This window comes from Macrotis lagotis, chromosome 5 (genome assembly GCF_037893015.1).
Source record: "Macrotis lagotis isolate mMagLag1 chromosome 5, bilby.v1.9.chrom.fasta, whole genome shotgun sequence".
Lineage (NCBI taxonomy): Eukaryota > Metazoa > Chordata > Mammalia > Peramelemorphia > Peramelidae > Macrotis > Macrotis lagotis.
This window is the reverse complement of record NC_133662.1, coordinates 242,426,706-242,454,583: the sequence shown is the minus strand read 5'-3', so window position 1 is coordinate 242,454,583 and position 27,878 is coordinate 242,426,706. Positions and strand designations below refer to the sequence as shown.

At 45.3% G+C, this 27,878-nt stretch overlaps 1 protein-coding gene across 2 annotated transcripts in view; it reads right to left on the bottom strand.

The window, feature by feature from the left end:
• Positions 1–2,790: 2,790 nt before the first annotated feature.
• VPS53 (VPS53 subunit of GARP complex) overlaps positions 2,791–27,878 on the bottom strand; it is a 125,104-nt gene continuing 100,016 nt past the window's right edge. For both annotated transcript variants that reach the window (XM_074189157.1, XM_074189158.1), the window contains 5 exons: positions 20,473–20,621; positions 16,675–16,744; positions 10,616–10,753; positions 8,457–8,561; positions 2,791–8,035 (listed from right to left, as the gene is read on the bottom strand). In XM_074189157.1, the coding sequence (XP_074045258.1) occupies positions 7,865–8,035; positions 8,457–8,561; positions 10,616–10,753; positions 16,675–16,744; positions 20,473–20,621 (633 nt within the window). In that variant the 3' untranslated portion in view covers positions 2,791–7,864. The remainder of the gene's footprint in view (positions 8,036–8,456; positions 8,562–10,615; positions 10,754–16,674; positions 16,745–20,472; positions 20,622–27,878) is intronic.

Here is a 27,878-nt window from a genome sequence, read left to right as displayed (position 1 = left end):
CTCAAATAGTGGGGGTGGGTCATGCTGAGTCACCTGCTCCCAGACTTCCTTGTGACCAAGGCTGTCTGTCTGCCAGATAGCAGGCTGGGGTCTGAGGCGCTGTTTGTGGTGGGAGAATGAGCAAAAAGCCAATGGACTCATCACCGACTGACCCCCTGACCTGGATCTCCTTCAAGCCCTTGGGATTCTTCCACCTAGATGCATCAGACATGTATATGAGGGTGTGGGTGTCTGTCTGTTTGTGAACTGAGGTTTTCTTTAAACAGCATTTGATATTTTTTCCATTGCCTGTTAAAGCTGTTCAGCTGCCGCCCCGGCTAGCCATGATGGTTTTATTTTTTAAAGAATTCCGTGGAATGTGGTCTCTTTAGCAGCTGCTGCATTTCCCCTCTCCCTGGGAAGACGCTCCCTCCTGGGACAGCTAAAAACAAACAAGAGGAAGAAACTTGAGTTTCCTTCTACTTTTTCACCTGAGAATTGGTGTCCAATTTAAAAAATAGCTTTCGCAGCTCCGGAAGGTGGAAGAAAGACTGATGGAAGAGGCTGTCCCCAGGCCTTCTTGCTGAGACAGCACCCAAGATTGCCAGGGATATTGCAAAAGGCTGTTGGACAAAACCAACAGAGGCCTCAGGTCCGTGATTTATCTTCCCAAGGGCAGGTTTCTCAGGCCTATTTTTCCCTTAGATGTCTCTAGGACAATAAATACTTTGAATCAACTCTTGCCCCTTCCCCAAATGGAGATATGGCCAGATATGGACTATTCACCAGGATGGACTTGGGGAAAAGCTTGAAGGCTCTTTGAGGATCACCTACAAAGGAACCCAGGAAGCCTGAGAGCTCCCAGTTTCCTATTCTAGAACAATCCTGCTCCATCATGTCTCCTCAAGCACAATCAGCCCAGGGCCCAGCCCACAGGCAGAGGGGCTCTGTCGCCTTGAGGAGCAGACAGAGGCAGAGGCTGTCCTCCAAGGCCACGAGACACCATGCAAAATGAGCTCTGGAAAGAAGCCCCCTGGCAATCCTTACAATTGGCATTCAGAGGAAATTTGCCACAGTTTCCACAACACTAACACTGGCCAATTCAAGTCGGGGGAAAAGTTCACTTCTTGGCCTTAACAGGTTTTCTCCCTAAATGCTACGGAAACAGCAGCTGGCAGGGCCAGGAGAATACCCAATTCAAAGGGGCTTTTGGAACCTGTCTCCCTTGAGGAAGACTGATTTTGTAATCATGCCCTAAAAAGGCAAAGAAAGACTAAATCTTTAAATTCTTGCTGCGGTAGAACATTTATTCAGGCAGCAGGATGGGACACTGGCTTTCTTTACTTGGGTTCTTCGGACAAAGCAATTCCAGGAACAAGCTCACCACCATGTTTTGGAGACTGCAAGCTGCCTTGGATTTCCACCAGCTCCCTAGGACAAGTCCCAGTATGAAGGACATCTTACATTGGAGCCACTCCGGAGCATTAGACAAGTCTCTCTCTCTCTCTCTCTCTCTCTCTCTCACTCCCCATCACATACCTCTAGGCTGAACCCATTTTTGCAAAACACGGTGCCTCCTCATGGATTTGTAAACAAAACAGTTCTCTTTAGGAATAATTGCATTGGTAAAATTCAAATGTTCAAATATTTCTGATAACAGGTAAATCCATTGTGTGACTAAGGAGTTCCTTGGTAAGCCACCTACTTCCCCAAATGCTATAATCTTAGGAAAAAGTCCCGAAGTCCAGAAGACCAGGCCTTCCTCTTGCTGCCTGCACAAAGACACTATACAAAGTGACGATCTGATATAAGGAAAATGATCCTTATAATCTGAGCTGTAGAAACATATATTGGGTTTGATTTGAGGGGGTGGTTCCCCTAGACCAGGGGGATTTAGGCAAAGCTTGTATGACCACCCTGAAGGCCACTGCAGAGGGGATTCAAGATCAGGTTTCAATTAGAGGAGATGGCCTCTGTTATCCCCCCAAAATTGATAACACAGGGAGATTCTGTAATCCTTAAGAAACACAAGGTGAAACTAAAAAAAGAGAACATGACCTAAAAAATTCTATGCTAAAACTTCCCTACAAGGCCTTCATGAAAATAAAATAAAACTAGAAGATCCACAAACAACCAAGCAGTAACTGAAGATACAAAATTAGTTTTCTTATTCTTGAGGGAACCAATCAAATGGCTCCAAATATAAATACAGCTTGCAAGAGTTAGCTGGTTTCCTGAACAGAAATCTGGAAGAAAAGCCAGCCAAAGGGAAACTCAAACCTCTGGGAAAGCTACTGGACAAAGCCAGTAGTTCACCTCCTTATGGACACTTAGCAGAGGAAGAGGTCTGCTTCAGTCCAAGGGTGTCTATAATCACTTCTTTCCTTCTTATGCTCTATAGTCTCATCATGTCCAAAGGCTTTTTCTCCATCCTCATTTCTCCTTGACCTTTATGTAGCCTGTCACTGTTTATTTATTTTTGTTTTGTTTTTGCAAGGCAATTGGAATAAGGTGACTAACCCAGAGTCACACAACGTCGAGTGTCTGGGGTCAAATTTGAACTCAGGTCCTCCTAACTCCAGGGCCAGTGCTCTATCCACTAAACCAATGTTCTTTTTTCCCACTTTGGTTTCTGCAAGGCAATGGGATTAAGTGATTTGCCCAAGGTCACACAGCTAGGTAATTATTATCATCCTTCATTCTTTTTTTTTAATTTTTTAAATTTTTTTATATCATCCTTCATTCTTGAAGAAGACCATGACATCAAGGAGTGATGTCATTTATGTATATGGACGGGGGTGGGGGGAGCTGCACTAAGTCCCCAGTCTCATTTCTCTTCCAGAGCCATTTGGGTCCAGTGGCCAGATATGAATCAGGATGATTAGAGATGCCCTGGATGCAAGGCAATCAGGGTAAAGTGATGAGCCCAAGGTCACACAGTGTCTGAGGCTGGATTTGAACTCAGAACCTCCTAACTTCAGGCCTGGTTCTCTATCTACTGACCCACCTAGCTGCCCATTAGCCTTTGTCACTGTTGATCACTCTCCTTGATCATCTCTTCTCTCTCCAGATGTTCAGGGTATTGCTCTCCCCAGATTTCTCCTCCCTATCCAACCACTCCTCAGTCTTCTTTTGCAGGATCTGTATTCAGGTCATGCCCAATAAATGGAGATGTCCCCCAAAGCTCTATCCAGTTCTTCTATTTTGTTCCCAAGTCTTTTGCTTGACGATCATATCAGATTCAAATAACATCTTAGGGCAGATGATTTGAAGACTTACACAACCCTACCTCTCTCTGACCTCCAATCTCACATCCTCCTGTTATTGGAAGTCTCAAAATGGATGTCCTGTAGACCTCTTAAACTCATGTCTAAAACTGAACTTCTCTTTCTCAAAACCTTTTCCCTTCCAAAATTGCCTATTAAAGTCACAGGCATCACTATCCTCCCCATCACTTGGGTTCACAATTTAAATGTCTTCTCATTTTCAACTATTCCATTCAAACTGTGGCCAAGGTCTGACATTTCTATCTTCATAGCATCTCTTGACTATGTCCCTCCTCTGACACCACAGCCACTCTTGTGCAGGCTTCATCACCTCACACCTGTACGATACAATAGCCTGTTGGTTGGTTTCTCCCGCCAGTCTTTCTCCACTCCAAATCATCCTCTCTTTCAGTCCTCAAACTAATCTTCATAAGGTACAAATGCAACCAAGTCCTCTATGATGTTTTCCATCTCAGGCTTCCCATCCTCTGTAGGACCAAACACAGATTCCTGTTTGCTATTTAAAGCCCTTCATAACCTGCAAAGGCAAAAGGGGGCCAGCTTATGGCCGTGTTCGTAGCTCTGTGACTCAGTGATAATGAACTGGCTTCTCTGGCATCCTTCAAGTCCCAGCTAAAACTCCACCTTCTATCGGAAGCCTCCCCCAGTGCTCATTAGTCTCCGTGCCTTCCCTCTAAGACAACCCCAAGTTAACTTGCCTTTAATTTCTTTGTGAATATTTGTCTGCCTGTGGTCTTCTCCACTAGACTAGGCGAGCAGGTTTCCTTAATGTATTTCTTTGTACTCCCAGGACTTAACTCAGCACAGTGCTCGGCCCATAGCTATTGTTCATTCTTTGAACGACTAGGCGGGGGATGACTTGGGTGAATTGGATTTATGTGAGAGTTGTGCACAGGCATCAGCCTCACTTGGTTGGACAAGTCAAGACTGGCACACAGTAGGCATTTAAAAAATGCTTGCTGACTTGACTTGTTGCTAGACAAGAATCTTTAAAACGTCCTTGTTCCCACCATTTCCTATTCCTGTGCACTATCTTCAGCTTGTCAGAAGACCTTAGGGAAGGGATGCCCCCCCCCCAACAGAGAGAGAGAGAGATGAACAGGGTGCTCACATGGTTTCCCAGTGGTTCTCTGCTGTCCACTCTGCTTTCTGTCAGCAGTAATGAAACTCATTCCAGCAAATGACATCCAATAATGGTTTAATTAGCTCCAGTGTCGTGCTCCAATATACACCAAGAAATCACTTCCAGATGGGGAACATAAAAGACAGTTATGACAAAAAACACGGCATCCTTTTATTGGAAGGAAATTTACATCTTACTTAGGTGTCCAATTTGAAGGCTCCAGAAGCACCCAGTTTGATAAATACAAGGAAATAGCAAATTATTGTACATACAAAAGACAAACACATCCTTTATGTAGACTGGCTTTCCAATATGCCTGTGTATTTGATATTTGGCTCAATTCTCTTAGCCACCATTCTGCTCATTTTGAAGACAGATCCCAACCGGAACAAGACACACATAAACCACTTGCCTTCACCCTACAAGCACCCTGGCTATGGCAGAGATGTAAAAAGGAAGCCAAGGCACCTTAGCTGGTGTAGCTATGGTATTTCAATACAAAGCACTATATAACTACCAAAATCTGGCAGAGCTCACTGGCTCCCTCAGTGGATTTTCCAGTAATTTGCTGAATCTTTCCAGAGCTAGCCTATATGCTCTACTACCCTTATCTTTGGGAGAATAGCTGCTAGTGAGCCTGCTCAAATGAACCGACTGGATGGGAGCAAGCAGGAAGAAACTCTTGTTTAAAGGAGGTAGGGCAAAGCAGTCCCCCAGTGTCTGACATGTAGACCAGCAAGTCTGGCTGATTGTTTTTGGGTGGGGGAAAAACAAGTCCCAGTTTAATTCATTCTGTAAATCAAAGTGAAGTTTAGACTTCTTCAGGAATAAAGCAAATTCCATGACTATTTTTACTGTAGGATGCCATCATTCAGCAGTCTCTATGTCCATTACAGACAGTATTCCCAATCTTTCTCTTGGCTACTACACTCTTCCTGTTCAGATGAGGTCTATTGATTTTTCATTCTAAATAATCCAAATAAAAGAACCACCACTGATCCAACCCAAATGGAAAAACTCCTATAGCAGGCATCACTTTCTGGGGGTGGGGTTGAAAATGACCAATATTATATGCGGATATTTGGCTTAAGTCACTTCCAAGTGTTTGAGATTTTCTATTCTCCTTAAAGGATCTGGACAATTGAGAGAAGTAGGCCCTTATTTAAAGTTATATAGAAAAGCTGCCAATTATTGCTTGTCAGGCAGGTTCCTCAGAAGTGAGGGCAATACTGTAAGACTGTTGTGGGCATGAATATCAAGAGTATGGTCACTGAGGGAAAAGTCAGACTTGAGGCAAGGTCCGTAACATCGACTATAAATTTAAGCAGTAAACAAATATTTTCAGTGATGTCTGAACGATGTCTAATATATTTTATTTATAGAAATCTCTCCATTCCATCACGACACAAGGCCTAACTGTAGTGTTCAGTACTGGGGTACCCCCTTCAGAGAGGAGGTACTGGAGATCCAAAGGATTGAGGAGTAAATACATCTCACCAGATCATCCCAGAAAGTGAGAACACATCAGCTCACTACATACTGAGAACCAGGACTTCAACAAGCTGCTGAGCCAGTGACCTAAAAGGAATCTCCTGAAGACAGAAGAGAATCATAGACTGAATTCAAAGCAACCAGCCCAAATATGATGGGAAAGGGTACATAGGAGATGCAATTGACTTCCAATAAAAGAAGAAAATCCAGTTCATGTCAGCTGAGTGACCTTTCCAAAGTCAACCTGTTACTAGCTTGGTCAGCCACTCTGCAGTCTTCCGTCAAAATCACATTATAAATATGCTCCGAAATCCTGATTTTTCATCTGTCTTCCTTATCAATGTCCAGCAGTCTAAGAGGTCCGGGATTGAAAAGTTCCCTTAATTAGCAAGAAAAATTCAAAACCAAGGAAATGAATTCAGAAGACGGGAATTGGGATCAATGAACCAAATCAGGGAAACAGGTTAATAGGAAGAAATGATTAGTAGACAGGGAAAGGGAAGAAAAGCCTATGATTTGATTTTCAAACTTGGTGTTTTATGAATTTTGCAAATCCCTTCCTCATCCTCTCCCCTCTTCACAGGTCAGGTTGGCCTCCATTGACAGCAGATTTGGTACAAATGAAGCATCCCCTCCTTCCTTCTCACAATCCTTAAGGCAAGGACATAGGTCAGGAAGGGCCACACTTCTCCTGTCGTTCTCAGTTAACCCCAAATTGATTTCCAACAAACTGCAGTTGTTACACTTCCTGTGGCCACAGGAAATGATTTCCTAATGATCGAGGAGGAATCATTTTTTCTTGTGCTATATTATCTCTAAGACTAGGTCAGATTAGCCAGAGAGGGTCCAGGGACATTTCAAGGAGTAAGGAGGGACTGGTACAATGGGTAGGCTAGGAGGTCTAAAAGTCAGTTCTGTAGGATATTTTCCTTTATGAGTTCCTGAAACTCTTTTTCAGTTATATGTGTATATAACACCTGCTATTTCAAACTCACATTAGGTATGGACAGGGACAAGGACTGTATCTGAATTAAGGGAAAGGGGGAGAGTAAGGGTAGAAAAGGAAGCAGTTTTCCCGTAGTTCTGCACAGTTAGGTGTCAAATTCATCAAATAAGCTTACTAAATTTGCCTCCCTCTCTCAGCCCAACCACTTTCTTAAGAAGCTTCTGGGGCTGTGAGAGTGGCCCTCTCTCCAAAGGGAGAGAAGAGCACAGAAATGGGAACAGGAAATACACCTTTGCAACCTTCCTAAGATGTGGAGCAGAACCGTTTCCTCAAAGCAATGACCACACTGTATCCTCAGACGCTCGGCCTCTGAGGGCTGGGCCCACAAATGGGAGAGAGCTTCCTTCAAGGCTGGAGAAACCAGACTTGAAGCAGAAAAGGCTGGACAAAGAGCAGAAATGTCACTTGGCCAAATGGTGACAGGCAAAGGCAAAATTGGTTTGAGGGCAGGCATATCATCGGTCCCTCCACATGCTCAGGACTTGGAGGTCCCTCCCAGGGGACCAATCAGACACAGAATTCTAACTGGAGAGGGGGAAAGCAGTCAGCGGTCTCCACAGGCAGTTTGAAGGGGAGAAACAAGGTGTAAGCGGGAGGTGGGGGGATGGCTGAAGGTGACATGCAATGAATCCATAGAAATTACATGACAGTGAGAAGCTTCCACTTGTTCTGTCTGGGACTCTGTTTTTAGGGAGTAGAGATGGTGTTGAAACAGCTCCTGGTAACAGGGGCTCAAGAAGTGGAAGATATTACCCAACCCACCCCCCTTTCCTGTTCTCCTCCCCAAGTGCCTCCACAGGTTAGGGAAGGAATAACAACACCATGTGGCAAATGGACATCAACAAATCCAAATATCCCAGGAAAACAGGAGGGATGATGCTGATCTGAGAGTTGAAGTGAGAAGGGGGTGGCCTAAGGATCTTCCAAACCAGCTGCCTGGCAAGTGGCAAAGGGGACCCGGGACCCCGCCCAGCTTGCTTAGAGTCTCTTCTTGATGAGTTTCTCCAGTTTTCGGATGCGGGATGATTCTTGTTCGGGTGTGGGAGCTGTCAGGGATGTGGAGCCAGAACCCTCCGATGCTGCTGGTGGGGTGGGAAGCCGCTGGCGGAAGAGTTCCAGCATGCTGCTCTGCTCACTCCTCTTCAGGCCCTGGGGACAGAAAAGAGGTCATGATGCTGAGAGAAGTGCACAGGCCCTTGGTGCTGGGGTGAGGGGCAACAGAAATGGCGGGGATATTCTGGACCCTGCCCCTTCATACTGAAGCACACCCAGAAGGGCACTGAGGAAACCTGACTTGTCCCTTCATTTTACAAAAGAGAAAGCAGAGGTGAGGTGAGAGGTGGGATGTCTGGTTGGAAGTCCCAGGGCCACTAACAAGATCTGGACACCAGGCCCGTGACTCTCTCTAGCCCTCTGTCCACTAGCAAACAAACCCATGGCACAGGAAAGGAGAAGGAATAGAGGGAGAGGGAGCAAGGAAGAGGAAGAGGAATCTTGGAGGCAAGGGAAGAAGAGAAGTGAAAGTCAAGAGGGACAGTCCTCAGGGCGGCAGGGGTATCCTGGCTCTGACCTTCATGTCCAGGATCTTCTGGAAGGTTTCTGTGTTACAGTCTGTAAGGAGTTTGATGAGGTTGTCAACAAACACCACCAGCGGCTCATGAGGGGCCATCACCACCTACAAGGGGAGAAAAAAAAAAAACCAAGATCATTCTGCTCCCTAAAGCCTGGTTGTCCCCGAAAGGCCACTAACAGACATTTATTTTAGTCTCTGCTTCTGCTCTTGGCCTGTCTCTGATTCTAAAAGGAAAAGGAGCCTAGAGAATAGTCAGAACAAAGTTTAATTATTTTCTTTTGCTCTTATGCAACTGGAAGGAAATTCTTGGCTTTCATTTTTTCCTGCTTTTTAAAATTAAGAACACAAAATTTAATTATTTATATTACCTACATGAAACTCTTCCTTTAGTTAAAAAAACAGAAACAAAAGAGAAGCAGAACGCAATTGATGCTGCTCCCTCCAGATATACCCAAGTGCTAGAGGGTTGGACCCTTTCCATTTTGGAGCTCCAGTGGGCCCTGGTCAGTGCCTCCCCATGGTGGCCCTCTATCTAGACGATGCATGCCACACTTCACTTGTTATCCTACCATCTTTTTGCCAGTCACCACAGCACCACACTCAGGCCCTTGCTCCTCCCATTTCCAGTTCTGGAACCATATTCAAATTAATACTGTCCCTGCTGCAGGGATTCACTCTATGACCCTGTGACTCAACTCATCTTCACCAGGACTTTTCAACACAAAATGTCCTTTCCTGGCCACCCCTTCTCTTTGCATTCCTAGTAAACGAATGGAAGCTACTGAAGGCAGGGTCAGATTCACTTTTTCTCTGAAGACTTGGCATGATGCTTGGCAGAAATTGGGCATTTAATAAATGGTTACTTTATTAGTTCCTGCAAATCTGCACAGCCTTAATTCCCAAAGAGTTAAAACAAAGCAAATCTACAAACCCAGAGGCTCCTGAATCTGGGCATGTTCTTTATACCTTCCAATCTATATTCTCTGGCAAAGAATCATCGAGCTGGCCAGGAATGAGAGCAGTGTCTTTCCTCCAATGTTCCTAGATTATAAGTAATGCCCACTTTTTTTCCATCTTGTTTCAGAATCCTGAAAGGAGTTTGACCTCCCTAATTATGCTCTTTTGGCCTGTTTTTAAAAATAGCTTGAATTTGAAGTGTACAGCTGCTAAGGTGGTACCAAGACAGTGGTGTTCAACCTGAGCTGAAACAGATGCCTCTGGGTGATACAGTGACTTACTTAGAAGATCACAGATTAACATGATCTATTTTGCACTATATTTTTAATTACTTTGTAAAACATTTCCCAAAACCCCCATAGCAAGAAGGGAAAGGGCATAACAAAGAAAACCACCTGCTGCCCACCCTCACTGCACCTAGTTTGCTCATCACCCACCTCCACGACCACCCTGGGGGATCACAGGACTGAGTGTGAGAGAGAAGATACTTGATAGGTCATTTGGTCTCATCCCTTCTTTTTCAGGAAAGTAAACTGAAGCCCAGAGCAGATTTGACTAACATCCTCAAGAAGAGAAGCAGAGTCAGGAGGCAGCCCAGGACCTCTGACTCCAAGGGGGACCAGAGAAACAGCACAATTTGGTGGAAAGTTCTCACCAGTGACCACTTTGGGGGAAGAGAGAAGGAACGAAGGGAAAAGGAGTCCAGAGGTCAGAAGCTGGTCAAGGGTGACCCTGTTGAAGTCCACTGTGGCTGTGGACGTGCTATGAAAGGGGGTAGCCATCAATCCTTCTGCTCTAATCCCATCAAGTGGCAGATGGGGAAGGCTTCAGTCTCAGAACCTTTCTCTGTCCTGCTCAATGCCAGTCTTCCAAGAGGCAAGAGTCTGTTCCAAAGGAATTTTAAAAGTTCGGCCCACAAATCATTCACTGGCTAGCTTCAATGACTACAACATTTGTTCTGGGTTCACTTCACAGTCCTGGGGTGTAGGTGGCAGAGCAGCATTGTGAAGGAGAGCTAACAGTTCACCGGGCCAGGAATTCCTGTTGTAAACTAAATGGGTCACTGATTTTTCCTACTAATGACCTCATCAAGATATGCTATTAGACCTCTCAGCAGAGGCTGCCTCATTATATCAGGCCCCGAGGCAAAGATTACATGATCAGAGAGGCCCAGCAGAAAAGGAGGAACAAGCTCTTACCTTCAGGATCATCTCAGCCCGGGTCATGCCCTTCACAACAATTTTGGTGTAACTGGCAGGTGCTTTCCTCACCACCTGGGAGCCAATGGATGGCAGATCCAGGAGCACCATCTTCAGAGAATGGGTATCTAGCAGCAGCTGCAAGAACAAGAGAGGAGCCCAGGTCAAGGGGCAGCAGCAGCCTTGGCCGTGGCTACAAAGCCACCCAGGTTAACTCTAAGCCTAGTCACTGTCTATACCAGGGTCAAGTGGAAAATGATGCATCAGGATCATTCCCTGGTTCATTTTTCTCACTTTCCTGGGCTGTTAACTGGCCCAGGCTTAGCATGGAGGCTTGAACCTGCATGTTTCAACCTGGGCCCACTGAGCCCTGTCAATGAATTGTTGGCCTCCCCAACGTGTTGAACACTCACTTGGCAAAGCCAAGGCAGCTCAGAACTCCAGAGAACAAGAGATCTTCCAATCCCGCCTCCCTGGCAGCAGGGACGTATGGGCAGGCACCACCATGCCCGGCTCTCAGCATTATTCTACTAGGAGACAGTCTTGGGGAAGGAGTGAGCTGGCTCCACATCAGGCCCTGGGTCCTGCTACTGTGATGTACTGTCTAGGTGACCTGAGTAAGTTATTTCACCACTTGGTCTGCAAAGACTTGGAAAGAAGGCACTGGTCCCCGTTAGAGAAGGGCATTTCCTTACCTGGGAGTATCCTGTGTCTTTGAGACCCCAAGTCCTGTCCCTGTCATTCTACAAGTCACTTTTCCCTTTTCTGCTGGCTCCCTTCTAGTGCCAGCAAATTATAGACACAGAGTTGAGCCATGAAGACCTCAGATCTGGCAGTAGTTGTGCTGAGCACAGGGGACCCCCATATGTCCCTGAAGCACCTTCTCCTCACTTTTGGTTTCTTGGAACCTCAGTTTCCTTCATGAGCTGTTTCAAGGGCCATAGTCCATCTCTCTGAAGCTCTTCCTTACCCTGCCTAAGCCCCAGCTGCTGGTTCCTTCTCTCTCCAAACCACCAAGAGTCATCTGTACTCCCCAGCACCATGCCTTACTCATGGTGAGCAAAGGGGGCTGGGCTTCCAAGTCCCCCCTCCCCAACACAGAGCAATACTACCTGCCTCCTGGCCAGGCTTTCGGACACCTCAAGATTTAGAAACACCACCCACAGGCCTGAAGAGACCCAGAGAGCTTGCCTCTTGTAAAGTTCTTGCTTTCATCAGCAGAGATTCTCCCACCTATTCCATCTAGACTCATTCCCAAGGGTCAGCATACACTGAGCCCCTTACCTTCTCCATCCCAGCGCTACAGAACTCTGGACTGCAAGAATAACCCTTTCCCTCCTTATGTAGCCCCCATCTCTGTCCACCTCCATTCTCCAGCATCAATACCTACTCCTAATTTGTTTCCCATACCCATGGGGGCCTAGGGAGCTTCTATTCAAAAATGGCTCTCTTTAAGCCCCAGTTTCCCCAGATGACACTGCTACTGCTGCATTTCCCCCCTTATACTCCTGACTTGCTAATCCCTGTGAGGGAGGCAGAAACCCTCTCTGCCAGGTACTGTCAGTTCCAGACTCTTGACTGACATCCCTCTGCAGTGTCTTCTCCCTTGAGGTTCACTTTAGCCATGTTTTTCATCCTGGCCAGATCCAGGTTATCAGTTTAGCCTGACCAGGACATGGTCTCTTCTTTCCCAGTGAGTTCAGGGCCTGGTTCACTCTCCCACCCCACCCGTCCCCGAGAGCTTCCCCACCTCTGCCATTATCCACTGTGCTGCTCCAGTTACACAGACAGTAGTAGTCAGAGCCCCTCATGCCTGCCACACATACATATTCCATGACTGACATGCCATCATCTGTTCCCAGTTTTTTACCACGTCCCCCACTCTCACCTCTAAATCCATATTTTACTCTCACCTTGATCCCTCAGCAGAGTACCTTCCTCTCACTCCTCTACCGGCTCTATGTCCTCTCTGTCCAATCCAGACTCTATGATGAACCATCCTTCCCCTTCCTTCCTGTCATGGAAGTTGACAATCTTCGTCCCCTCACTCCCTTTCCCCCTCATTTGTCCCTTACTTGGCTGCTAGTTTAGCTCAGACACATCACGTCCTCTGTATTACTACAGTCCCTTCCTAACTGGCTTCCCGGACCCCAGGCTCTGCCTCTCCCTGAGGCTGCAAAAGTGGTTTTGAAAAAGTCCACTTCTGGGCAAGGTGTTCCTCCTACTCAATAAACTCAATGGCTCCCCATTCCTCTAGGATCAGAGGCTCTTTTACTGACATGCCCTGTCTACACATCTGGGGCATTTGCTGATCCATCTCCCATCGCCATCCCTTTGCACCAGTGGTTCCCCATGCCTGCCTGCAGGCACTCCCTCCTCTCCTCCATCTTGTAGAATCCTTGGCTCCAAGTTCCACCTGCCACAGGGATTTCTAATTCTGCCCCCACCCCCACCCCTTTCCCTCCTACGCCACTTTGTAGGCAGCATGTCCATACCAGTTCTGATCTATGATCATTAGCCTTTCTTTTGTCTTTTTATCCCCAGAGGCTGAATTTGTTGAATTATGAATATGGGCAGGAGACCAGTGTGGACCTCTATTAAGCTCCAGACATCTTTGTAAGGACAGTGCAGATACCAGAAGGGGAATAACTCAAACATTTTAAACTAACCAAGAAGAGATCACAGACAAGGAAATGGGTAAGGCCCCTACTCTCCCTCTCTCTGAGTAGGCTCAGGCTTTACAGCGAATCCTAAGTTGAGGCTCCATCAACTTAGCAAAGCAGACTTGGCTGAGATGGGGCCAGGCTGGAGCTTTGAATTTCATGGCCTTTGTCATGACTTGGGTCACATGGCAGGGATCTGTTGGGGCCTCCGAGTCTCCCTGTCTCAGTTCCCCTGCCCCTTCCCAGGCTGCTCAAGCTACACCACCCACCCTTGTGGATTTCTGAGACTAGGTATTGTCCAAAAAGGTAAACCTGGGCCAGCTGCAGTGAGTCCTGAGGGGGCACAGCCTGCTTTTTCTCCCCCATTTCTATGGATTCCCCTGCTATGTCTCCAAGCTGAGAAAAATTAAATAGGACTTATGAGTTTTCTCACTCATGAGTGAAAGTACAAGTGATTATTCATATTGCTTAATGAATCTGCCAGTCCACTCATTCACATGCCCCCCCCATGACTTTATAAGGTGCTGAATTATTCAATGCTCTTTTTGGGGCTAGAGACAGGGAAAACAGAAAGAGGAGGAAGGGGCTGAAAGGGAGGAGAGGGAAAAAGGGAGAAAGAGAAACTAAAGGAAGGAGGAAAAAGAAAGGTAAAAGAAGGGGCAGGAGGAGGCTGGAGAGCAAACCTGAAAAAAACAGATGAGGTACTGGACTGATGTAATAAAACAAAAAGATTGTGGCTATCAGACATTAAATCCTTTAAGTCAGCTAGCAACGACTTGGCAAAGCTGTAGACACATGAAATACATTTTTTGGTGTGAAATCTACTTTATGTTTCCAATGGCCTCAGCAAGTCTGGAGTCAGAAATTTCATACCAGAGTGTGATCTGACGAAGGGGAGAGGAATCCAGGAATCACCCAGAAAAATCTGATTGCATTCAACAGTAAGTGAACAGACTCCACAGTCTAGAATCCCCAGATTCATATGCTAATGAAATTGGAGACCACATGTTGGGGCATCATTCTGCTATTTCCAATGGAAAGAATTAGTTTTCTATGTTGAATATGCAAGAGTCAGGGATTTCAGATACTGGGGGAAGTCTTAGGAGTCTTGTAAGACTCAGTCAATGACTGCTTCATTGTACCCCTCCTGGGACCCTGGCTGGGCTTGTATTTTAACTTCAATGATTACTGACTAACCTTGGCACCCTTCAGAGCACCAGAGAGGTGTTGTAGGGTATTAAGAGGCCTAGGTCAGACAGAGGCCTTCTCAGGAATCTTAGACCCTAACACTACTGTACTGGTGGTGGAGTTGTGAACTGATCCAACCTTTCTGGACAGCAGTTTGAAACCCCATCCAAAGGGCTATAGAAGTGTGCAGACCCTTTGATCCAACAATACCACTACTAGGTATGTATCCCAAAGAGATCATAAAATACGATACGGGTAAAAAAACCCAGACGTAAAAAAATATTTATAGCATCTCTTTTTGTAGTGGCAATGAACTGGAAATTGAGGGGATGCCCATTAATTGAGGAAGGCTTAAACAAACAGTGGCATATGAATGTGACAGAATACTACTTACCGTTCTGTAAGAAATCATGAGGAGGTTGATTTCAGAAAAATTTGGAAAGACTTGCATGAATGGATACTGAGTGAAGTGAGCAGATGAAGAGAACACTACATACTAATAACAGCATTGTGTGTGATGATCAGCTGTGAGTCAGTGATCATGGACAGCTCTAAAAGATTTGTGATACAAAATGCCATCTACATCCAGAGAAAAAACTAACTTTGTTTTGCCTTTTTTCCTTATGTTCTGATTTTTCTTTTATAACATTGACTAATATGGAAATATGCTTATCATGATCGTACATGTATAACCCATTTCAGATTTCTTGCTGACGTGAAGGAGGGAGGGAGAAAAATGAGAAAGTCAAAATCTTAAGAAAAATGAATGATGAAAACTAGTTTTACATGAAATTAGAAAGAAATTTTAAAAAGACTCTTTAGGCACTAGTTATAAAAAGAAAACACACACCTGAAATAATTCACAGAGAAAACTCAGAGAGTCACTAGCTATGATTATTGATGATGCTAGATGGCGTAGCACATAGAGCACTAGCCCTGGAGTCAGGAGGATCTGAGTTCAAATCCACATCATGCCATTTAACACTTCCTAGCTGTCTGGCCTTGGACAAGTCACTTAACCCTGGACTGCCCCCCTCAGGGTCATCTCCGGGCATCCTGATTCCTATCTGGCCACTGGACCTAGATGACTCTGGAGAAGAAAGTGAGGCTGGACACTTAGCACAGACCCCTCCCCCCACCCCCACTCAAATCCAATTCATGTGCTTGTCACGGCACCATCTCACTGGCGGCTATTCTTTGAGAACAAAGGACAAAAACAACAAAACAAACAAAAATAACAAAAACAACAACAAATTCCGCACGATCTGACAAAAGGCAGGCTGGTGTGAATTCTGGCTGGGGCTGGCCCTTCCTTCCAACCTGGCCATTCGAGGCTTCCACCTAGAATTAAGTTGCAAAGAGAGTGCTAGGACCTGTTCAGATTCACATCAACAAGGACAGCAAGGACACAATCTGTCAGGACTGAGCAAATACAAAGTGTTGGCAGTGGGAAGCTGGACTTTATGGTTGATGTTTCTTGGAGGAAGAAAGCAGAATTCTTAACAATGGGAAAAAACCCCTTCTCTCAGTTCCCCACAAAAGACAGGCTTGCTTCAGACACGAAAGACATGTAGTAGTCCTGCCTGACAATGCTTCAATTGGACAAATACGTTTAATGAACCTACTAGAGGTGAGTCGTTGTGTGCTGGGGGATGGGAACACAGACAGAGAAACCAACAGGTCTGCCCTCAGAGACCCTCCAGTCCACCAGAAGGGAGGAAGAGAGGAGGGGTGGCCAGTCACATCAGTGGCCCTTAGAAGTAGCCTCCAGCACAAGATGCCCATCTTTGCTGCTCTGTTAACTGGAGGGTGGACCAGGAACAAATGCCACCAATGCTTTCCCGCCTCACATTGGGTTCTGCAAGAAACCACATCATGTGGACTAGGCCTACACAGCAGTTTGCTTCTAAGGTTATTTTATGCCATTACATTTCTACAAGGAGTGGAAGGGTGAAAATGGCCTTGGTCCTTTAGGAACTTCCACGGAGCCACCTTGCCTGTCATCATGCTAGCTTTGGGAAGAGGAGTTTTCAAGGACCCTTGTTACTGGAGGTAGTCAGTCAGCATGTGCTAGCAAAGCATCCCCAAACCAAGAATCCTCATTACCCTCAGTCGTCATCACTGGTGTGGGGACTCCCTGTGGGCTTTCTGTACCCAGGTGAGGCAGCCCAAGGGTTGGGGAGCACATCCTGAGCCAGGGTTTCTCACCTGTTCAGCTCCCACCATGCTAATCGGCTTGCACTTGAAGAGATGGTTGATGAACTTGGGAATGAAGGAGCTGTGAAAAGAGAGCAATAAATCTGAAAATGTCTTCTCAGGTCACAGAAGCACCCACATGCATTTAAAGCTCCTCCTCGCCCTCACAGGGAGGGGAGTGAACAGATCAGCTGACCAAGAAATGCACACAACTATTAATACATAAAAACAGAAGACAAAATCAAAGACCAGGGAACCTCAGGTGGATTTGGTTTCTGTCTACATTTGTCTAATATGCTGAGTTTTCCTTTGTGAAATGCTATGAGTTTTATGTGAGATTTTATACATTTGCGATCTTGGAGGAGCAGCCTGGTGCTGAGCGTCAAGTCAGGAGGATCTTGGTTCCAATTCACCTCTGACACTTGCCGTGTGACCCTGGCCAACGATGTCACCTCTTGTACTTCATTTATTCTGGTGGGAAACACCCACACTGCTAAAGTCACAGGCCCTTTGCTTACATTCAATTATGTGCAATTGGGATTTTAGGGGTTATATGCTTTTGATCATTATTAAGTTTAAATTTTAAAATTCAATTCAACTAAACATTTATTAAGTATCTCTCCTATAGGAGGCACTACGCTAGCGCTGGGGAGACAAAGATAGACCCCTCAAAGAACTTGCATTCTATGAGGGGATAGGTCATGATAGCAAGTAAAAAATGCCAAGTCTGTACCAGAGGGATTTCCAGAGGAAGAGTAGTCTAACAAATGGAGAGGCTCCCAACACAGTGGACAGAGCTCTGTCTCTATATGAAGCTACTATAGGTCTCAGATGCAGAAATGCCAAAGGAAACACTATGAGAGCAACCCCGAGTCTAAAAAAAAAACATCGGGGAGAGCTTCTACCTTTCAAGGCTGGTCACGAGGAGGACAGGGGGTTTTACTTCCAATAGCTCAATCCCTACAGGCTGCAGCAACCTTTAGCTAAGTCCAGTGGATGGTGCTAAAGGAGGGGTGGAAGAAGGGAGGGCCATACGAGGCTCTAGCCATGGAGTTAAAATTCACCTGATGTCTGTTCTCTGTAGGATCTTGTGTAGGACAATTAATCTCCTCCTTAAAGTAGGGGCTCAGACTAGATGGCCTGTTCTGTAGCCAGACCTCTGGCCCTATGGGCCGATTAGTGCTGGAGAAGCACAGAAAGAACAAAGTGGAGATCAGGGAGTGACACTTTTCATTAAAAAAAATCTCCCCTCTTGACTTGAGGGTGAGTGGCACCAAATGGGGAGCTCTGCCTCGGGACAGAAGGTCACTCCTTCCAGACTGGACCCTCCAGAGAGGCTTCAGGGGACATCTAAAGGGTTGTGGCAGCCTCGGGACATAAGGCTCGTGCTGAGACCAGCTGAGAAGACGGACGTCTGGGTTCTCTTTATGTTCACTAAAGCAAGCAAACCCCTGTGCAATCCCCGTAGGAGGCTTTAAGCATAATAAATTTTCACTGAGACAGAATTTCTAACAGTGATTATGGGGAGCGTCAGAATATGATTTATCAGGCGGTGTTCTTAATGTAAACTAATGAGTACCCAGAGAGAGAAGAGGGAATGTTGGCTCTTAGTTCATTTGCCACAGTGCAAACATTAACGCCCCGCTGGAGATCCCACCATATCCTTTTCCTGACAAACGAGAACTGAAGTTGAGTATAAAACCCAGCCCATACTTGTTATTCCTTCAAGATTTATTGTTGAGAAAAGCAGGAGAAAACAACCTCAAACTTAACTGAGCAAAAACTGGGAGAGATTTTTGGGAGAGAAATCTGCAGGTGAGGTGCAGGTGCATGGTCACTAGGGAGCCCATGGCAGCAGCGCTGGTCAGCCCCGGCTGACCCTCCTGGAACCCGTCCTCAGCTCCTTGATCACAGGCCTCCAAGGCCTGGATGCTATCTGGCTACTTGGAGCTATCTGACTCTAATGGAAGTACATCATTTTTCTGGGCCACAGAATGCTCTGGCATCAAGGGAAGCTTGGGACCATACCCTTTCTCAAAAGCATGTTTGCTTATCTGAAGGAAATGCAATTCCATTTGGAGGTGAATGAAGATAAATGCGTCTTTTCTGCATTCAGTCACAAATGCCCTGAAATGGACCCATGGACCTGCTGGGGAATCAAGGTGAGAAGCAGCAGATGCCCCAGAGCTGCTTTCTCATCTTGGCAGACTCTCCAGGAAGTGGGCAGTCCGGAAGGCGGCAGCCCAGAACGCTGGGCTGAAATCAGGAAGCAGCCGCTACTGCTTCGAGGGGCTCATATTCCTGTCTTCAAACTCATGCTTGAAGAAAGCTGTGAACAAGTTCCTGGAGGCCACCGGCACTCTCCCTGGACTTAATCCACTGCAGCATCCTTCCCCCATTGAACGGGCACATGGCTCACTGCCTCTTTGTATCTGGTTTGGTGCCATGGGATGCAGTGGGTTCATCACAGATCCTTCCTGAGCTGGAAGAGACCTCTGAGACCAACTCCCAAGAGAGAAAACTAAAACCTACATCTAACTCCCTCATTTTACAGGGAAGGAAACTGAGGTACAGGGAGGTAAAGGGAACTACTTGGGGTCACACCTGAAGTAGGTTGGTCTTTGCCTTTCTTGGGATAAACACTTGGGGGGAAAAGTGGCTGAGCCAATATGCAATAAGCTCAGAGTTGGGGTTTTTTCCTGCCACCTTGCCTGAGAAACAAGGAAGCCCCAAGCAGGAAGCAGGCACCGACCCTGAAGACTGATAAGAGGTTCGGTGCCCTGTCTGTGTGTCCTGATGCTTTGGGTAGTGCTTGGGAAAGCCTAAAACTGCTTCTCAGATTCCATCTGACGGGGGATTACATCAGAACAGTGATTGTAAATGCATCCATACAGTACCCAGGAAAACAAAGGAGACCCCACCAAGGCCAGGGAAATCTAGGGGTCCCTTTTTCCAATCCAGTTCACAGAAGTCTTGAAATCTATCTGCAGAATGATCTGTGAACTCTATGTTAAGAATCCCTGATAGAGAATCTAGGCTCCCTGTACTTGAAGAATTTCTAATATAGTTGAGGAGATAAAATAATCCACAAAAAATAACTAAAGAAAGTCCTTGACTATGCATACCAAGAGATTGGTGTGCTTCACCCAAAACCTTGGCTAATAAACAACCACATCATTGATGGGTCACTTGAAGATCTGCAAAGCATTTTACAAATAATATGTCACTGGATCCTCACAATCCCCCAGGGAAGCAGGTGATATCAGGAGTTTCCTTTTACAGCTGAGGCACCAATGATTTGCCTTGGAACACAGAACTACTAGATATTTCCATATCTGAACTTGGGTCTTCCCCAACTCCAGGGCTAGTGCTCTATCCATTGCTCTAAACATCAGTACCATTCGTTTTTGGGGGGTTTTTTTAGGGTTTTTTTTTTTGCAAGGTAATGGGGTTAAGTGACTTGACCAAGGCCACACAATTAGGTGATTATCAAGTGTCTGAGGCAACATTTGAACTCGCATCCTCCTGACTCCAGGGCTGGTGCTCTATCCACTGTGTCACCTAGCAGCCCCCATCAGTTCCATTCGGCTTTGTGATACTGTCTGCTCTTTAAATGCTGAACTGATTCTAAGGATGCCCTTCTTAGACAAACACTGGAGGGAAGAGCCAGCCAAGAGCTTCATAATAGGAGGGCCAAGGATAGTTCTCAAGACAATGCATCACAATCAGATAATGGAAAGAACTCCATTTTTTTCTTAAGGTAAAATGACAAAAAGGAAATCATTAAAAAAAAAAAAGTCCCAGACTTACTTTGCAAATTTGATGCAGAACTGAGTGAAGTACTTGCGTGTGGAAGCCAGGTTATCACGGATGATGGGGACATTCTGCTTTATGTGGAGAATCACAGAGGTGACATATGGACTCTGGTCACCAACGTGCTCAACATTTTGCCACTGCATCTGGAAAGAGAACAGAAAGGAAAAGTTGTGAGTCCTTTAGCTAGGTAGGGGGCAAGAGGCAGGGGAGAACAGGAAGTAGGGGGTTGTGCTTTTGGAGACAGTAGAGGTGGAGCAAGGGGAGGAAAAGTAGGCTGAAAGCCTTGGGATTTTCACCTGATTGCTAAAGACATTTGCCCGGCTTGCCCGGGTGGAGTAGGGTGTCAAGGCATGACCTAAGCCCATGCTGATCTTGGGCCAGACAGCCATGCAAAAAAGCCCATGCCTTCTTGCATCTTGTTACTCATGCTTGGAACAACGTCTCCATCTTCAACAAAACTACCTACCCCAGCCCTTCTCGTGGGGATTACATCAATCCATCATGAGTTTTCTAGAATGTGAAATGTGGAGAAACAAGTCTCTGAATGGATCCTTTGTGTGTATTCTTTTCTAGTCTAAGTACACCAGCAGATGCTCCATATAGCCCACTCTGTGTGTGTGTGTGTGTGTGTGTGTGTGTGTATATAGCCCAAAACATCTTGTACAATCAACATATCCCAAACCCACTTCTCTATCTAAAATGATATAAGCAGCTTTTCCACTTTTCTGTGGTCAAAGGCAAAGCTTGAGTGCTATTCCAAGAGAAAATAAAACCAGGGGAGTTATTATTCTGTATGCAAACCATTAATGGTCTGCTATCAAATATCTCTAAGGCTGTATAGAATTCATGATGCAAATGCTCTAAAGCAATAGATAACTGAAAAATACAACTTTCGATGATGCCTATCCCCCCCCACTTGTGTCACGCATTATTAGATATGCACACAACTTGCAATCATAAGTGCACACAGGTTGGAAAACAGGGAGCTAGAAGCCTAGTGCTCTGCTAGGAGGCAAAAAGACGCCCACTAAGGAATAAAATCTGAAAGTTTGGTTACATGCAGATTTCAAAGAGATGACCACATTGTGATGGATCAGCAACAAGATCCTACTTATCCATCAAGGCCCAATTCCACTGACAGCTGCAGTCAATCTATCAATCAATCAAAATTTATTAAGAGTTAACTATTTGCACTGTGATAAGGATTCAAAAAGAGGCAAAAGCTGTAGGAAATTCCCCTGAAGAAGCCTACAATTTAATGAGAACAGTTACATGAACACAGTTATAGTCCAAAAAAGCTATTAAAGAACAAGAGGAAATGATCAAAAGGGAAGGCACTAGAACTGAGAGAGGTTAGTGAAGGCTTTCAGTAAAAAATGGGATTTTAGCTGTGACTTAAAAGAAGTCATCAAGGGGGTGGCTAGGTGCGAAGTGGATAGAGCACCGGCCCTGGAGTCAGGAGGACATGAGTTCAAATCTGGCCTCAGACACTTAATAATTCCCTAGCTGTGTGGCCTTGGGCAAGTCACTTAACCCCATTGCCTTGTGAAAAAAAAAAACCCTAAAAAAAAGTCAGAGAGGACAATAGAGCAGAGAAGAAAGAGGGTTCCAGGCATGGGGGATTAGGCAGAGCCAAAAGATGTTTGTGAAGAAGACAAGAGATCAGCATCACTGGATCCAAGAAGAATACATGTTGGGGGGTAAGGTATAAGATGACTGGAAAAATAGGCGAGGCCAGGTCATCAAAGGCTTTGGACATTAAACAGCATTTTGCATTTGTCCTGGAGGTGATAGGTAGCCAATGGGGTTCATCAGAAAAATCATTCTAATGGCTAAACAGAATGAACTGGAACAGGGAGAGACTTGAGGAAGGAAGACCCACCAGCTGGCTACTGCAATAATCCAAGTGTTGGCAGCAGTGTCAGAGGAGGGAGGTGCAGAGGTTAAACTGGCAGGTTCTGGGAACAGCCTGGATATGGGAGGGTGAGGGTAAGAGGCATACTGTAAGCCTGAGGAAATGGAAGGAGGGTTTAGAGGAAAAGATGCATTCAATGAGTTTAAGATGTCTACTGGAAATCCAGTTCAAGATCCTGAAAGACAGGTGGAGGTCAGGCAAAAGATTCAGGTGGACAGATCTGAGACTTAGCATAGAGATGGTAATTAAATCTCTGGGAGCTGATGAGATATGATGAGTGAAGTAGAACCAAAGAAGAGGACTAAGGACAGAACACCTGTGGTTAGAGAGCAAGATAGAGAGTGGTCAGAGAAGGTAGGACAAGAATCAGGAGAGAAAAAAGTCCTAAAAACCTAGAGAAGAGAGCATCAGGAGGGAGAGTGATCAACAATGTCAAAAAGAGCTGTCAAAGAGAATAAGGATTGAGAAAGGCCTCTGGATTTGGCAACTAAGAGATCACTAGTAACTTTGGAAGAAACAGGAGGCTCTGGAGGAGAAGTATAATTTGCCTCCAGTTCCTAATATATGTGATGTTCAGCTGAAATGGTAAGTTCACAAATTAGATTACAAGGGGTTAAGAAGAAAATAGGAGAGAAAGGGCATCTTTTGTGGGTCACCCTTTTTGAGAACTTGATCTGCAAAGGGCAGAAGAGATAAAGGATTATAGTAAGGATGGTAAGATATAGTAAGGATGGAAGGATCAAGTTAAGATTTTTTTCAGGATAAGGAAAACAGACAGCAGGAAATGAGCTGGGAGAGAGGAAGAAATTGGAAATAAATGGAGTGGGGATGACAGAGAGGGCACTCTGTTGGAGGAGACAGGATGGAATGGATCGTCTGAACAAGTAGAGGGAGGAATAGACTTGGTAAGGAACAAGGACACTTAATGATGTGAGACAGTGGTGAAGGAAGAAATAAGCTCTCTTTCATCTAAACTCATGGTAACTATTACTACTCTTAGGCACTTCTCCCAGGTGAACTTACATTGCATTAATTTGTCTACAACTTCTATAACGTTGACTAGATTTGTCCTTTTGTTTTTTTTGTTCTTGAAGAGGACCATGTGGTCAAGGAGGGGATGCTGTGACTCCCAAGTGAACTGGATTTAAGTCACCAGCCTCACTTTCTCCTCCAGAGTCATCTGGGTCCAGTAGCTAGATAGAGATGGTCCTGGAGACAGTGAGAAACCTTGGTCTTTTTAAGTTTAAGGTCTTTAACAGGTCTCAGTTTGACTGAGACAACGCCCATTCAGTGATTAAGGCTAGGTAAGAGATGAGTCTTTTTTATCTAGTGTTGATAGATCACCAGCTCCTGGAGGGCCAAGACTGTCTTATTTATCTCTCTATCTTTTCTGGAGTTAACACAGAGTACACTGCACAAACTGTGATGAGCAATTTGAGAAATGATTTAACATCTGCTGAATAAACGAAATCTGGAAAGAAAAGTCCAAAGTTAATCAATGCCTCCCTTAACCTGCATGGTGACTTTCTCTGACCAGGATGGCAGTATCCACCATTCCATTTCTGTTTGGAAGCCTGGATCTCCCCTTCTTACCCAGACTGGGCAATCACACAGAAACTTGAACTGCTCTGTTCTTCCTACTTGGGTGAGTTTGCCTCTTCTCAGGCAGGCTGGTGGTTCACCAAATTGATGTCAGACTTAAGAGTGAACATCCTCTTGACCTTAGCTCTCCAGAATGCTGAGGCTCAAAGGACTAAGCAGCCTTATCCTTGCAAGCAACAGGGCCCACAGATTGGCACTGCCCACCATCAGACCAAGCTCCACTCAGAACTTGCTTGTGGTTGGATATAGGAGATAAAGCACAACTATCTCTTCATGTCCTGCTTAAGTGTGGGTCCTTGAATAATGAGAATGAAAGTACTGGAAGAATGCTGAGAAGATGCCTCTGTTTGTCTGATGGTCTGGATCATACAGCCACTTAACAGCCAAGATGTTCTGCAGTCGGGTCCAGAGGGCCCCAAAGGGAGTGTTGATCCAGGATAGTCCCCACTTTATGTTTTAACACTTCAAAACTTTAAAGAAACATCATTTTCTTAATGTCATGTCTTAATGTCATGCCAATCTGAATCCTTTGATGCCTCAAGACAAGGCTCTTAAAGATCTGCTCTGGTTGAAAAACAATGAACTACACAGTACCCAATCCCTGATGATTGTTCTCTCCATACTTCATTGGGCTGGTCTTTAGGGGAAGGATACAAAGTCCATCCTGGGCAAGACCTTTCAGACCTGGAAGGTCTTGCATGCCAGAGCTTGCCCTTGGGCAGGACCCAGGGTCAGCTCCATCTCCTAATGAGGCCCTGGAGGAGAAGCTGTAATTCACCTTCAGTTCTTACATATGTGTAATGTTTTCCTCATTACTTTTTTATCTTATTACCATGGCTTTTCCCTCAATCTGATTTTAGGGAATTGACTACACCCATATTATGAGAAAATTCTTTAGGTGATGCTAAATGATCTCATTAGGGAGAGGCCCAAACCTTATGTCCTCAATGTCTCTTCGCTTCTCACCCCCACCCCCAACCTTTAACAAAATTTAAAAAAAAATTAAGATTGCCTGGGGGATGGAGGGAGGGACAAGGCAAATGATGGTAAGGATATTTCCTAGGTGACTCTAGGATATTTTCTTTGAATTCCATCAATTCATAACTAGCAACAGCTATCAACAAAGCAACAACACTATGGTATATATACTGGCAGCTTCTGACATGGAAGAATCGCCCATTTATAAACACCTCATTAAAAACTGCAGTATTTCCATTTGGAGGTGGAGAGTAGCAAATGCCACAGAGAAATGGTGAATAAGACTCCTTCCTCCTCACTTCCCCTTCTATTCATATGATTTGAGGCAATCTGGTGTGGTGGACAGAAAGACAGTCATGTAAACAGGGGAAACTGGGCTCAAGTCCTGTTTCTAATGCTTGACGGCTGAATGACCCTGGGCCAGTCACTTAACCTCTAAGTGCACCTGGCCAATAAGATTGTATGTTGAAGAGGAGCTAATGTGTACTGGCAAAGGGAGGTTCATCACCTGAAAGTTCCTCTCCCAGGTCTAATCCCTATTCCAGTCTACTAAATAGTAGTGCACTGATGTGAAATGTGAAGTGAAATGTCTAACTACTTCGAGTAATGGCTGGCCACTGTCAGTCCTGGCTGGGCACCTGGGTCAGTATCTAACATGTCAAAAATCTGTCAAAAATCTGTGGGATTTTGGAGGGAAGCTCCACATCAGAATGGCCTGAAGTCAGAATACAGCTGAGCAGCTCAGTTTTAGAGGATCAGCTGTGGATCGGGGAGGGAAGGGGCTGCTGAGAAGTCCAAGTTGCAGAATCAGGGTCTAGATCCTTCTGACTCCACATCCAGCCCTCTATCATCATGATATCCTGCCTGCAAGGGTCACATCAATAAAACAAATGCAAATACACGATCTAGGTTGTGGATCTAGCTTAAAGAAGCCAGGAAAAGGAGAGGTCAGTGAGGGCTGGAATTGCCATGGGAAGGCTTCAGTTGGCTGAGAGACATTTAGGAAGTGCCTACTCATGTGCCAGGCCCTATGCTAAACACTGGAAACATAAATATGGAAAAAGACAGTCCTTGGCCTCAAGGAATTTATGATCTAAGGGGGAAGTCACCACACAAAAGGAAGCTGGAAAGGAAGAAACAGTTGGCTTAAGTGCCTTCCTGGAATGGAGGCTTTGGGGGGAGTTCTTTGCTCCCCCTTCCAAAGGACCACAATTAAGCTGGATCTTGAAGGATGGACAGGATGCAGATCAGTCTTCCAGGCAGGGCCAACAGTGTGAGGACCAAGGGTACCTATGGAGTGAGTCTGTTGGAGGGTGGGCCAATTGGAGCTGGGTCTCCTCTCTCCAACTCCAGTTCTCTAGCCATTATGCTCCACTGTAGCCAGTGGTGACTGCTAGCTAAGTTTAAAGACAATGACAACAACAATCCTGATTCATGATTTCAGTTGGCTAAGGTTTAAACAAAATGAGAATATAGACTTTCCAATGCAGGGGACAAAGGCATCACCAATGCCTCTACTGTTTGGGGAGCACATCTTTGGCACTCCCAGGAGGCTTTTCCTGCCACTCACAGACTCCAATGGCTGTGTCCAGGGGCTGCTCATTATCCACCCCTGGTCCATCTGGGGCTATGGCTGTTAACATCCCCTGATAAGCAAATCTACTGGGAAAAGAAGTCCAGTCACTCTACTGGGTCTTCATCCAAAGTGGTCTTGTTCCTTAAGGTGAGGCTGTTAGAAATATATTTTGGGTTTTTAAGGGGGGAGTTGGAGAATAAACAGTAGCTCAGATGGAAGAAATAACAAACATCAAGAAAAGCCATCAGTGGAAATATGAGCCTAACTTCTGGTAAACTTTGCTCCTGACATTATAAATGGAGTTTTCCAACTTTCAAGTCTTTCCTTTTGTGCTTTTCTTGGGATTATTCCAGCTGGTATTTAACAGTCAATATGTAAACAAGAAAAAAAAATCTTCTGGGAAGAAAGCAGAACCCAAGATGCAGGGGAACACAAATGTCAGATAAGGAAAGTGGTGAGATCTTGATTAAGAAAAATAGGAGGAGAAAAATGCTTTGAGGGTAGCCAGGAGCAGCATCAATGAAAAAAGATGGGAGGAAGGGAGAAGAAAGAGGAGATGGGGGAGGACTGAAGAAAGGATGAGAAAGGAGAGAATAAGAACAGAGAAAAGAAAAAAAAAGAAGGGAGGGAGAAGGGTGAAGAAGGAGGAGCAAGGGAGAGGGGGAGAAGAGAAGAAAGGGAAGGAGGTTGAGGAGAGGGTAAAGAGAAGAGAGAAAAGGGAGGCAAGAAAGAGAAAAGAAGAGGGAGAAGGGGGGAAGAGAGAAAGAGAAGGAAAAAAAGAGAGGGAAAGAAAAAACCGGCTGGAAAGAGAGAGGAGAGACAGGAAGAAGAGGAGGAAAGAGAAGGAAAGGAGACTAGGAAGTAGCATTCTTCATAATGTCAGAAGGCAAAGACCCAAAGGCAACAGTAGCTTTAAAAATATTCCACACTGCACTGCTGGTGGAGATGTGAATCAGTCCAACCACTCTGGAAAGAAATCTGGAAGTACACAAAGAAACCGCCCGAACCCTTCAGAGTTCTGGGAGGCAGATACTCCAAGGAGCTCAGTGCTTTTCTGTTTTTAATGTAGTAAAAATGTTTCTAGCAGTCTTTTTGGTAGTGGCAGACAACCTCCAATGTTGTTTGTATCTACTCTGATTAGGGACTGATATCGGCATTGATCACTTCCCCTACCAGAATGAATGTAAATTCACCCAGAACACGGACTCTATGTCCCTGCCTTTCTTTGTATTATTATTCAGTGTCTAGCAGGTAGGGAATGCTTAATAAACACTTGGTGATATGCTGAATAGAAAATGGCTGAACAAAATGTGGCATGTTAATGTAATG